Below are 12,630 nucleotides of genomic sequence, written 5' to 3' on the forward strand. Positions count from 1 at the left end.
TTGTGGCACATTGTTTAGAGGACAAGATCAGCTCTTTGTGTTACTGTATTTTAATAGATTCCCAACTTGTACTGAATGAGAACTCAAAAAAAACCCCAAAACAAAAACACACAAAAAACCAAACAACAAACCCACCATAAAACCCCCTACATGTATAAAAAACTTAAATGCAGTGACAGCTACAAAGAACCTAGCAATTTCTCAGTTTTCAATGGGACTGAGTTACAACATGTCTGAAAGAACTGTAAGGAAGAGAGTGACCTGTACTCATCTCAGCTATCATTTGTAAATCAGCTAACAATATTTACAGCTGCTTTCTTTTGGGAGAGGTGACCTCAGAAGCTTCAGTAGTTCTACAGAATAACTTCCCTTGTGCTATGACTTTGATTGGTCCTACTGCAATATTATTTTTAACCTGACACAGCAAAGTATTTTGTTTCAGTATTTTTTATTCCTATAGCAACAGGCTATTGCTCTATTCTAAATAGAGGAACATGATTCCCTTTCCCAATCATGTTTCTGAAAGGTTTCCAAATAAATTATAGATGCTCCTTTTGTTCCAGTGTTCCTGTTCCTCTAAGGACACCAGATCTGTCATGAACATATTTTAGCACATACCCTTAAAACCTATCTTGACCTCAAAATACAGAAATACTTATATACACACAGAATATCCAAATGAAAGAAACATTGGAAAAAAAAAAACCACAACAACCAGCCCACATACATAAACTACCATTTAATTAAGTCAAATGAAAAAAAATTAATTTTGTTCAAGCATTGAGAATGGAATTGAGGCGTGTTGTGTTTGTTTTGGGGCAGCTGGACATTCCCATGACTGCACCCATGCTGCAGCAACAACACAAAACTTTTGTCTGTGGTTGTTACAACCATTCCACTATCCTGAGATCAGGATTCACATTAATATATAACAGTGTCCTAGAAACACTAAAGTAATCAATCCATCACTGACTAAATCTGCCTGAAATTCTCTCTCCTATGAGTAAAGGTTCTGCAATTTACACTTAAAAATTATTAATGGCAGGTCCTTACATGCAAGGCTTTTTTAATAGAATTTACGTAGTGTTAAGCCATATTCACCAGTGTTTAATATTGGAAGTGAAATTACAAAAAAAAAAACCTTGAAACTAATTTATCAATGCAGTTCTCAGTGACTTTTCTGAGAAAAAGCTATTTTTAGGAAATGTTCTTAGGCTAATTCGGACTATTTTAATTCTTTTAAACTCAACACTAATTATTTTGTCCTGTTGCAATAAAAAGGAAGGACATTACCAGCTTTAAATTTACCGGCTTTTCTTTGCCTTTCCCTTGCATTTCATGAAGTTTCACAATTATACTTTATAGACCCTATATTACTTTTCTCTGCTTGCTGTCATGACAAAATCTCACACAAATGTCATGAGAAATAAATTTTACCAGTAGTAAAAATTTTATTAAAAGCTTTTCCAGATGCATGAAGTACCTAAGTTTTGCTAACTTATCATTAGAACAACAGAGAACAAAAAAAAATCTTTGAAAATTAATCTATAGTTTTATTTTAAAATTTAAATAATGGAGATTTTAACTCATGGAGACAAAGCTGTTTACATAGTGTTAGAAAAAAAGAGTACAATCAGACACAAAACCAAAATATAAACTCTAATGAATCATGTCTAAGAAGCACAGAAATGGTGCATGCTGAGATTTGTGCACATAAGATCCCTACCCTAAAGACATTATCATCCCTTCTGTCTGACATCTCAACTGCAAAATCTCAAGGGAGTCACGAACATATGTGCCACTGGAATCACTTAGTTACATTTTGCACGCACATAGATTACCTGCAGTGTTTGCCACTGTTGCACTTAGCAATGTTGGATGATGTATAATTTTGATGCACACTAATGAAAAGCTGGATTTTTAGGCCCAGTGTTTGATATACTAGGTATAGTTGCACCATATATTCTTTCTAGGCAGACAGATTGTTCCTTGCCTTGAAATCTTTACAGTCTAATGCCTGCAAAATTCAGAGGATTTAGCACACACTCATGGGGGATGGGGGGGGAGGGGAGGCTGAATGATCATCCAGTCTATCCCACCTTCCTCAAGGCAAGACCTCCTAGGTAATCCTGACAGATATCTGTCTTGTCATGCTTAACTTACTTTCATGCAGCTATTCAGGTATGTAGAAAGAGAAACGTGCATACACACACGCCTTCAGATTCAACAAATGGAAGAACACAACACTGAATATCTTTGTTATGATGTTGTGGCAAGGTCCAATTGAAAAAAAAAGTGACTACGGGAATATGGCCAAAAATATACAATCTAAAGGAGAAATAAAATATGCTATTGTGGCAAGTATACATACAGATATACAAATATGCATTAAAAAACAAATGTTAACTAGGAAAATTACTCTTTAACCAATTCTTTATCAACCATCAAATCTATTTTAGATGCAGTGTAGAGTCAAAGAACATATAACTTAGGAACTTTCCCCCCATTATTCTGCACTCACAAACACGGTTTTAGGAGACTTCCACCCAAATCAATTAACTGTTTCATTAGTTTACTTCTCACCAAAAAAAGCAAAAAAAAAAAACAGGTTGCTTAGCAAAACTTATAATACATAAATAAATGTATTTTATGCTTCACTATACATTGCATCAAACTAAACTGACAGGATTTTCTGTAGTGTGCATGCTTTTTATACTGATTACCTCTTTCAAATCAAATAAAAAATCCTGCACACTAGTAGAAGTATGACTTCCTCAATGACTGTTATTAACAGCTTCATGTCACCTAATCAAGCTATAAATTCAGCAAAAATGAAGAATTACATAATAATGCCATTTCCTCTTTTTGACAAACTTCTCATTATTCAAGGCCCATTTTCGTCAAATGTATCTCCCCAAAGTTAAAGACATTTTTAACACTCTGGAAAGTCTTATTAAAAAGGGCCACTAAGCATACTAAAGCACCTGAGAACCCCATAAGCACCATAAAGTTGTGTCTGACAAAATATATAGGAGTATATAAGCCTTCCACATTAGTTACAGGTAAGTTCAAGAGTACAAAAATATTAGAGGCCTAACCAGGGCTTTTAAGTCAACTACCAATGCTATCAGAGGCTCCAGGACCTCTTCCTCCTCCAAGCCCTACTCTGCCTTCCTTGAGATGCTACAAATATTAGAGCCCCTCTACAAATCCTGCATTCAAAGGGCAATCCAAAATCTCCTACAGGTCTCCTTCCGCTCAAAATCCAATCATTTTCCCCACCTCTCCTAAATCCCGAGCCTGTTCCAGCACGCGCCCCTACCCCTAAGCTACATAACAGTCCACCGTCCCCCACAACGCTTCTGCCCCAACCCTACAGCAACGCTCACCCAGCTGCATCCTTGCTCCCATCCCACCCGCGCCCTAGCGCCACTTACGTTCCCCTTCCCCATCAACAACCTCCATAGGCCGCCGAATAAGCGGTAGCCCGTCAGCCATCCCCCTAGTCAGCGCGCCCGGCCGCACCTCACGGTCCTTGAGGCCCAGGAGCAGCACCTCTTCCATGAGGGTGAGGCGTGTTTCCTTGGAGTCGCCCTTCTCATCGTCTCCGGGCTCGTCCCGGCGGCCTTCATCCTCAGATCCGCCTCCTGCCTCCCGCTCCTTGGCGGCGGAGGCGTAGCGGAAGGCCTCTGTCCGGCGCTGCACCAGCCCGGAGCTACGCTGGGTCAAGGAAGTCATGGCTGGAGGCAGTGGAAGGTCAAAGGCCTGCCACGGGGAGAGGAACTTCGCGGCAGATTGGGAGGGGGAAAGAAGAAGAGACGGCAACCACTCCTGCCTCCGCCCTATCCCCACCGGGACAACGGCCGGCCGAGGGGAATCATGGGGAGCGGGATTCGGCCGAGACAGTGGCGTTGGGAGCCGGCGTTCCCCGCCTGCTGCGGCCGAGATGGCGGAGGTGGCTTTTCTTCCAATATGGCGGCGTAGGCTGATGTCAGCGGAGGGTGTGGTAGTGGCAGGCGGGGGGGTACGACGGGAAAGTGCCGCGGATGGGAGGAGCCCCTCACGGAGCCGGAGCTGTGGACGGAGAGCCTCAGGGATGCGGCCTCCTCAGCCGTAGGGAGTGCGGGTGGCGCCGGCTCTTATTGACTATTACTAATCGTTAACCGGGGCTGTGGAGGACGATTAATCCGATGCTCAGGGCGGAGGGGAAGGGGGGCTGGAGAGCCAGTGCCCGCCGCGGAATAACCCGGGGGCTGGGTAGTAGAGTCTCATAAATTAATTTTTTTAAGTGCTTTATTTACAACCTTCAGTCTGCTGGATTTCACTTGTAGCCCCAAGTCTGATTGCTAGTGCAGCCCCCAGGACTATATATAAATATATGTTTATATATATATATATATATATAGTGAAAAATGCATGTATTTTATGATTGGCTTTTCGCAAGTATTAAAATGAATATTATATGTGTTGTGTTAGAAAGTAACGCTGTATTAATTCTCTTAATTACTGTGTTAAACATAGTTTTAGGTTATAAAAGTTGTTTAAATAGAAACGATGCTATGTAGGATACTTTTTTAAAGAAAGGACTCGCAGTGAGATAGCAGCCACAGGACACCTAAATCTTTCAGAGAAAAAGAATTTGTTGCCCTCTTATCAGAAGAAAGGAACTTCTTCCCGCCTCAAAGGCGCTGTTAGGATTAAGAGGAAGAAGTTGACGATGACCAGACAGAATCCTGTATTTGAATGGAATTTATGCATCATGTATGAAGTGTATGAATATGCAACAGGCTATTGTTTTTAAGGGTTAATCCTTTGTTAATGGGTGTCGTTTTTCGGGCTCGTGCTGCCCAGAAAAAGGTACCCGGACGTCCGTAACTCTTTGTATTTTTTGTCTCATATTGTCCTAATTCAAATTGTCCAAAGTATTATTACTCTAATTGTATTACTATTTTTATAACCATTTTATTACTATTAAACTTTTAAAATTTTAAAACAAGTGATTGGCGTTCTTCACAATTTTGGTAGCAGAGGATGGTTACTAACACCTCGCTGCCGGTGCTTTAGGAGAGTCAGAGTGGGGAGGTGCGCCCTGCTCTATTTGGCAGCCTCGCTCTGTCTCCCCTGGGGTGACCGACAGACGCAGGTTACAATCGGTGGACAAAAGGAAACAATAAAACAAAGAGAAGGGAAAAAGGCTCCCTACAACCGCGGTAATTGGCCCCCTAAGAGTAGTAGTGCTCACGAAGAACCCGGGAAGGAAAAAGGATTGATAAGTATTTCTCGGGGGGGGGCAGGTACGGGGGGGATGAATGTGTGTGAATGAGAGGCGGGCTGGTTGTCCCAGACCTGCCAAGTGAGTGCTGGAGTCTCTCATGCTGCGTTTCCGACTTTCCGCGAGGGGAGCGGCCAGTAAAGAGACCAAGCGAGTGATAAAGGAATGAAAGAATCCCCCGGGGTAACTGGGACTGGGTCTCAGGGAGGGGTTGGACCCCTCGGAGGTAGGGAGCAGTGTTTCCCAGCCCAATCCACCAGGAAACGGGACAGGAGGGGACCCTAAAAACCTGCTGGGTTGAGGGATTTATATTCCAAGAGCATCCAAGAGCAGGGTTGAGCAGAATTCTGTCGGAGTGAGGATATGCCCTAGAACACCCAGGGTGGGACAACACAGCTAGACTGAGGGATGGAAATTTTGCCCACCAGGATCCGGGATTGGACAACACAGCCAGACTGAGGGATAAAAAATGCCCAAGAACATCCAGGGTTGGACAATACAGCAAAAAAAATTAAATGCCCAAGAGCATCTGTAGTTGTACCACACCGCTGGGTTAAGGGACAGAAAAATGCCCAAGAGCATCTGGGGTTGGACAACACGGCAGGACTGAGGGAAAAATTGCCCAAGAGCATCTGGGGTCGGACAACACAGCTGGGTTGAGGGATATCCAATAGCACCGGGACTGCCCAGTAACACCTGAACTTGTAATAGGTGATGTGAAAGTAAAAGGTACCTTATTGTTGCCTTGTGTGCGTGAGAGTGAGTCACACACAGTCAGCCTCAACTTCCCGGGCGGGTGGGAAGGGGGAGGCAGTGGAAAGAGGACTGTGTGGCCTGCACACCAGGCTATCGTTCCCAGGTAGGTGGGGCTTTAGCTGAAGGGTGTGTGACCTGCAAACCAAGCTAGTGTTCCCCGGGCCTGTGAGGGGCCCCTAGCTGAAGAGCGTGAGTGACACGCAGAGAGCCTCACAGGTGAACTGGCACCGGAGGCGACCAGAGTCAGGGCCCTTCCAAGAGGCCCAGAGACAGTGAGACCTAGAGGCCAACCCCAAGGCGAGGGGGGCCACAGGGACCCATGATTTTCTGGCGACAGGGATCCACTTTGTGTCTTGAGGGTGTGAAGGAATGTGTAAAAGTGAATGAAAAATAAAAGTGAGTGAATGTAGACGAATGAAAGTATAGGTAATGTGGATTGCGCATTTTAAGCCTTACCATATCTCCTTGGAGGGAGGTGTATTGTATTGAAAAGCAGTGTGACAAAAAGGTTTTTTTGAGTGTAAGTAGTTGAAAGAAAAGTGGTATTTAAGTTGTTAGTAAAAAGTGAAAAACAGAAGCAGGGGATGAATAGATAAAATATTGAAAAATGAGTCAGAAATCCAGTAAGGTGGATTCAGGAAAGAAAAGCGGGGAAAAAATTACCAACAGAAATACCCCAAGATAGCCCTTTGGGAGTTATGTTAACAAACAGAAATACAACTCCTTGCAAAATACAGGGTATACAGAAGTTGATGAGAATAAACATGTAAACTTGTGAATTACATACTTTAAAAAGAGCATTAGAATATTTAACACAAAAGAAAGGAGTTATATATTGATTCAAGGTATGCCTTTAGAGTAGCACATACCTTAAGACAAATTTAAAAAGGGAGATTACTTAATTCAAGAGGAAAAGGATTAGTACATGAGAAATTTGTTTTAGAGGTTTTAGAGGCATTAAAATTACCTAAGAGAGATAGCTATAGTACATATTAAAGGACACAAAAACGTAAAGACCCCAAAAATAAGGGAAAATAATTTGGCAGATCAAGAAGCTAAAGATGCAGCAGAAAATGGAGCTGAAAGAGTTAATATCAACTCCAAATGAGGAAAAATTTGAAATTCCACAGTTTAGGGAAGCAAAAAAAAAGGGGAATTAAAACAAGATAGGTGGCGAACAAGGTAAATCGAGGAAATAGAAACATCTTGATGGAAGACAATTAGATAATAAAATGCTTACTAGGGAATAGCAGAGGACATGTATCAAAAAGCCCAGTGGGATACTCAAGCTTTGTGTGATCATTTTTTAAGGAACTATGGGTGCATTGGGATTTTTGGAGTAGAAAAACAAGTAACTGAAAGATATATAATTTGCCAAAGGATAAATAAAAGGGTGATGAGAAACACAACATGAGAAGATCATGAGTTAGCTCGTCGACCATTTCAAAGTATCCAAGCAGAAGTTTGGATTTGTTAAGCTCTGGATTTATTTGTAAAAACCGTTTAATCCAGAAGAAAAAGAGTATACCACATGCTGGGGAGGGGGGAGGTGCGGCGAGGTGTATTTGGCCTTCAAGGGCAGAGAAGGTCAGAGTCCAGCTAGCTGAGGTTAAGGCCGACACCCAGCTGCATATCCTTCCAGCACCCCTTGGCATCGTAAGGCCTCGGGCTGTGCTGGTTGGGGACAGGATCGCTGCTAAACGACGAGAAGGAAGGAGCTGGACACTCGCTGGGGGCGAAATAGGTTTATTGGAAAGCCCACGATGCCAGCCAGGGAGGGACCCCCTGACGTACCAGCGAATGACCCAGAACTAAAGGTGCATCAGGGTTATAAAGGCAAGGGGGTAGATCCGGGAGGGGTTTACAAAAGACCAATAGGGGGAGGAGAGGGGATGAGCTTAACACAAATGACATAGTGGAGAGCCCAATAGGTACAAGGTATAGGAGGGGCCCCGGGACCACAGCCAACCACAACCCCCAAAGAGGAGAAGCTTCTGGAATACTAGGTGGAGTGGGGGGGTGATTGACTTGGCCCAGGGAGGAGAAAAAGCATACATATAAGGGAAAAAGGGGAAGAGGAATTATATAACCTAAAAGATTGACAATATACGTCAGGGTTGTGGCGGGAAAACTGAGGAGGGCAGAACCATTTTACACAAAATGGGGGGGAGCAAATACATAAAATGGGGGAGGAATTAAATGAACTTAACAAACACACTACAACAGGGAGGTTGTAAGAAAATAACATTTTCGAAAGGCAATAAAAGAAAAACGGCGAAAGTATAAGGCTGGGAACAAAATATTACTTCGTCCATTCCCGTTTATTCCCCCACTTATTCGCAGCTGCACCACGCCCCCAGCCCCTGTGCCGCCTCCGGCACAGTCCGTCTGCCTCAGTCCCGGCCGACGGACCCGCGGCCGCTCCGCTGGCCGTGCCAGCAGGGGTGGGGGTCTGTCCTGCCGTGTGGACGATGGTTACCGCACTGACCGCACTGAGGGGGGTTCCCGTCTGTCCCATCCCCGGCTGCCCTGACTCTGGTCGGCTACCGCCGCTGCAGCCAGGATCTGTCGCCGGCTTTGTCTCTGCCGGATCAGCCATCGTGAGCCGTGTAGGGGCTTATCCACGCTTCAGCTCGGTCTGCACTGGAACAACCTCCTCGGGCGATCCCGACCGCAGACTCCGCCTTTGGAGGACCGAGACTCTGAGCTGTGCCGAGTCCCCCCCGTCCTGCCCTGAGCTCTGTTCCCTTGGTAACCACAGCTCCGGCTGGTATGGGGAAGTCTCTAAAGGAATCACCTTATCGAAACAGTGAAAGTTCAAGTAAAAGAAAGCCCTCTCCTGATTCTTCTTAAAAATACAGCAGAAAGGCTATAGAAGATAAAACTCCAAAAAGAATGTGATAAAGGGATTGATCTATTTCCATTAAGAGGTTCCCATAGGAGGGGGTGGACCGGGGTTTGTAAATGCTCCTTTGACTTCGTCTGAGTTTTGAAATTTTAAGAAATAAATAAAAGGGATATTTGGAGGATCCCATAGGCATAGCTGAACAATTAGACCAATTTTTAGGTCCAAACATTTATACTAGAGAAGAGATGTGGTCGGTAATGAAAATAATATTTTTCTCAGGAAGAAAGGCAATTAATCAGAGCAGCTGAAATAAAAGCTTAGGAAAAATGATAATCCACGGGGACCGCCAGAGAAGACAAAATGCCAACTGTACCTCCTCAGTGGGGTAAAAATAATGAGGGGAGTAAACACATGAATAATTATTGTAAATGCATAATCAAGGAAATAAATGAGACAGCATATCAAAGGCGAAATGCAAAAAAAAAAAAAGGTTTTTAAGGGACAGCTTTTAGAGGGGAAAGAAGAAACTCCAACTAAATAGATAAACAAACTTAAGAGAAATAGGAAAATGGTCCTAAGTAAGCGGAAGATCTGAAAATCTTTAAAGAGATGGGCACAGAGGAGGAATAGGGAGGTCATAAGCTCTAATTTTTTTTAGGGGACAAATACCATCTGGAGCCTGTGATAACTTTAAAAGTGGGTCCCCAAGAAGAAGAATTGGATTTGTAATAGACACAGGGGCAGAGAGAACCTGCCTGTTAAATGTTCCAAAAGGTTATAGTGTGAGCAAACATATAGTGAAAGTAACAGGGGCAAAAAGAGAATGTTTTACATTTCTGGTTATTAAAGATGTGGTAATTGAGGGAAAAAACTAAAATTTGGATGGGAGATGTCTTATTGGTCCCAGGGGCAGGTGGCAATTTATTGGGGAGAGTCTTACCAGTGCAATTAAGAATAGGAGTTATACCAGAAGATGGGAAAATGACAGCTAGAGTTTTAAAATTAGGCCAAGAGGACGAAGAAAAAATCAACGAGGAAGTTTGGGCTGGAGAAGGAAATAGGGGAGGATTAAATATCGACCCCATAAAGGTTACAATTGAGAGAGAAGATTGTCCAATACGAGTACGTCAGTATCCTGTATCTTTAGAAGGACGGGAAGGTTTGAAGGCAGTAATAGAAGGACTAATAAAGGATGGGGCATTAGAACATTGTATGTCTCCTCATAATATCCCTATTCTCCCAGTAAAGAAGCCCAATGAGAGTTATAGACTAGTACAAGATTTACGGGAGGTTAATAAAAGAACTCAGACTCACTACCCAGTGGTACAATATCTTAGACACTTAATAAATAAAAGTAGCTGGAAACCCAACCATGAGAAAATTGCAAGAATTTTATTCCTTCTCCCTCCCTCTTCAAAGAGGGAGATCAGAAAATTACCTAGATTATTGAAATGTTATAGATTATAGATTGAGGGGTATGTTGCCTTCTGATACAAGGCAGGCGACCTGGTTCGGAGAGACAGCACGGCGACCCAAACTTCAGGGTCGCTCGGGCCAAAGAGCACACAGACGCCAATGTGGTGGATGGTCAAAGGCCTTTATTCTCTCTTCTTGTGGGGTTTTATAATCTAGGGCTTCTCTACGTCATAGGGGTCTGTCTTTTACCATCTATGGTTAGTAAGGGGTGGAAATTTACTGGGTAGGAATGGAAAATTACCAGCATCTGGTTTAGGGGGCTGCATTCCTATGTTAATTTTCTTATCTAAGGGAACAGGAGCCCTGTCTTCCCGTAACATCGCGAGATCTTCCGAACGCCTGACCCTATCTACCACAGGGGTACACACAGGTAGCAAAATTTGTGTATGAAAAATTGACAGAAGGAGATGATATAAAATGGACCAAGGAATATATTGTTAAATTAAAAGAGCTAAGTTAAAACTAGCCGAAGTACCAGCTTTAAGCTTACCCTTGTTTGAAAAATCCTTTATCATTTATACATAAATACGGAAAATGAAGTAGCTCAAAAAATTTTAATTCAGGAGTGAGGAAGAGTAAAAAAATATCTAGTAGGTTATATATCAAAGATGTTAGACCCAGTAAGCCACAGCTAGCCAGTATGTATTTAAGTTATAACAGCTACTGCAATCCTAGTAAAAGAAAGTTGTAAGCTTACTTCTGGAAGTAAATTAGGTTCACCTCGTACCATCTGAGGTGTGTTGAATCAAAAAAAAAAAAAAAGTAAGAAGAGAAGAAATAGAGAAGTTGAAGTAGGGGGGTGGTTAGCAAACTCTGAGATGTTAGAATGTGAAGTGATGACATGTTGGTGCTAGAAGAGAGCAGAAGTGTGAATGCGGGTTTTTTGCATGGAAGGCAGGGAAGTGTCTTAACACATGGTTGTTAGGAGGTTATTCAATGCCGAACTGGGGTCCAGAAAGGGTTTAGCAGAATGGGCCCTCCTTGAAGAGAAAAGAGGATAAGTTGACTAGAGAAAGAAAAAGAATGTCAGTGTTATAAATTGAGCCGACAATTTGCCAAGTAAAATCAATTGAGAATTTATTGATTACAGCTGGCAAAGCAATAAGCAAATCAGCGCTGGGCGACAGGGGAGTCTCCGCTCCGCCACTGCCGCACTCTTCTGATTTTTCGCGGAGTTCTTATACAGTCCTTCTTCCGGGTTGATGTGTAGTACTCTGCGTATTCTTCTTTTGTGTCTAGGTGGTCATAGTCCACCTCCCGGGGTCTGAAGATAAAGGGTGGTATTTTTCCTTTGTCTGATTCCTGGAATTTTAAGCTGAGTTCCTGGAATCTTAAGTTTACTGAGCGGATAAGCTAATACTGTGTTATCAATCATAGCAAGCCCACCACCCAACAGTTTACTAAGCAGATAAACAAATGTTTGTGAAACCCATTGTCTTTGGTTTCACCTTCCTTATCCTTTTAAGTCTGGAAATTTATTAGGCAACAGTCTTACTGGAATAACTTTGTCAGCTTTGATGAACAAACTTAAAGTTTTAACCCATTACAGTCAGGAGCACCTGGGGACGCCAAGTTTGGGGTTGCCAAGGTTGAGAGGTGTCTGACCGCTCCCTACGAGCGGCAGGGTCCCGGAGGCTGCCGCAGGGACCGATTCATGGAGGTGACCCGGCGGCGGTGCTGGCAGCAGAGGACACAGGTTTGCCGGCCAGGAGCGGGCTGGCTCCGTGGCAGAACTGCCGGGGTGGCTCCCAGACTGTCAGCGTCCCGAGTCCAGGATGGCAGGGTAGGCCCCGGTAAGTGGGCCGAGAGAGAGAAGGAAAGAGAAAGAGAGAGAAGAAGAAAGAGAGGGGGCAAAAGAGACCCAAGGCATGCCCCCAGGGTCCCCATGCCCGTTGCTCTTCTCCCCTGCTCCGGCCCTGCAGCGAAGTGGCAGCACCGGGGGAAGGGCGAAGAACGGCATTGACAGCAAAGCTGTGAAAAGAGGGGGAGGGGGCTAGCACTAAAAGATAAAATCAAAGCAGAGATTACTGACTCTCCAAACCTCACAAAGTGGTTTGTTTTTCTTAAGTAAGAAGTTTTTTTTTTTCTTTTGTGTGTTTTGTTCGCTGTTAAAAAGAAGTTGGGGTTTTTTTTCCCTGAAGAATGGGTTTGTAAGGCTAAAACAATTAAATGCGGCCCAAAAAGTAAAAAGCAATAGATGTGATACATCTCATGTTAAAATTGGTCTAGCTTTTCTTATTTAACTAACTGTAACTCACAGAAAGAAGAATTTGCCTCT

At 43.3% G+C, this 12,630-nt stretch overlaps 1 protein-coding gene across 1 annotated transcript in view; it reads right to left on the bottom strand.

Annotated features, from left to right (window-relative positions):
* The window catches only part of LOC135460204 (Golgi phosphoprotein 3-like), a 190,283-nt gene extending 186,312 nt beyond the window's left edge, over nt 1-3,971 (bottom strand). The window contains exon 1 of the mRNA XM_064736938.1: nt 3,526-3,971. Within this exon, the coding sequence (XP_064593008.1) occupies nt 3,526-3,738 (213 nt within the window). The 5' untranslated portion in view covers nt 3,739-3,971. The remainder of the gene's footprint in view (nt 1-3,525) is intronic.
* Between the last annotated feature and the right edge of the window lie 8,659 nt (nt 3,972-12,630).

Source organism: Zonotrichia leucophrys, unplaced genomic scaffold (assembly GCF_028769735.1).
Source record: "Zonotrichia leucophrys gambelii isolate GWCS_2022_RI unplaced genomic scaffold, RI_Zleu_2.0 Scaffold_33_1714398, whole genome shotgun sequence".
In the NCBI taxonomy this organism is placed as follows: domain Eukaryota; kingdom Metazoa; phylum Chordata; class Aves; order Passeriformes; family Passerellidae; genus Zonotrichia; species Zonotrichia leucophrys.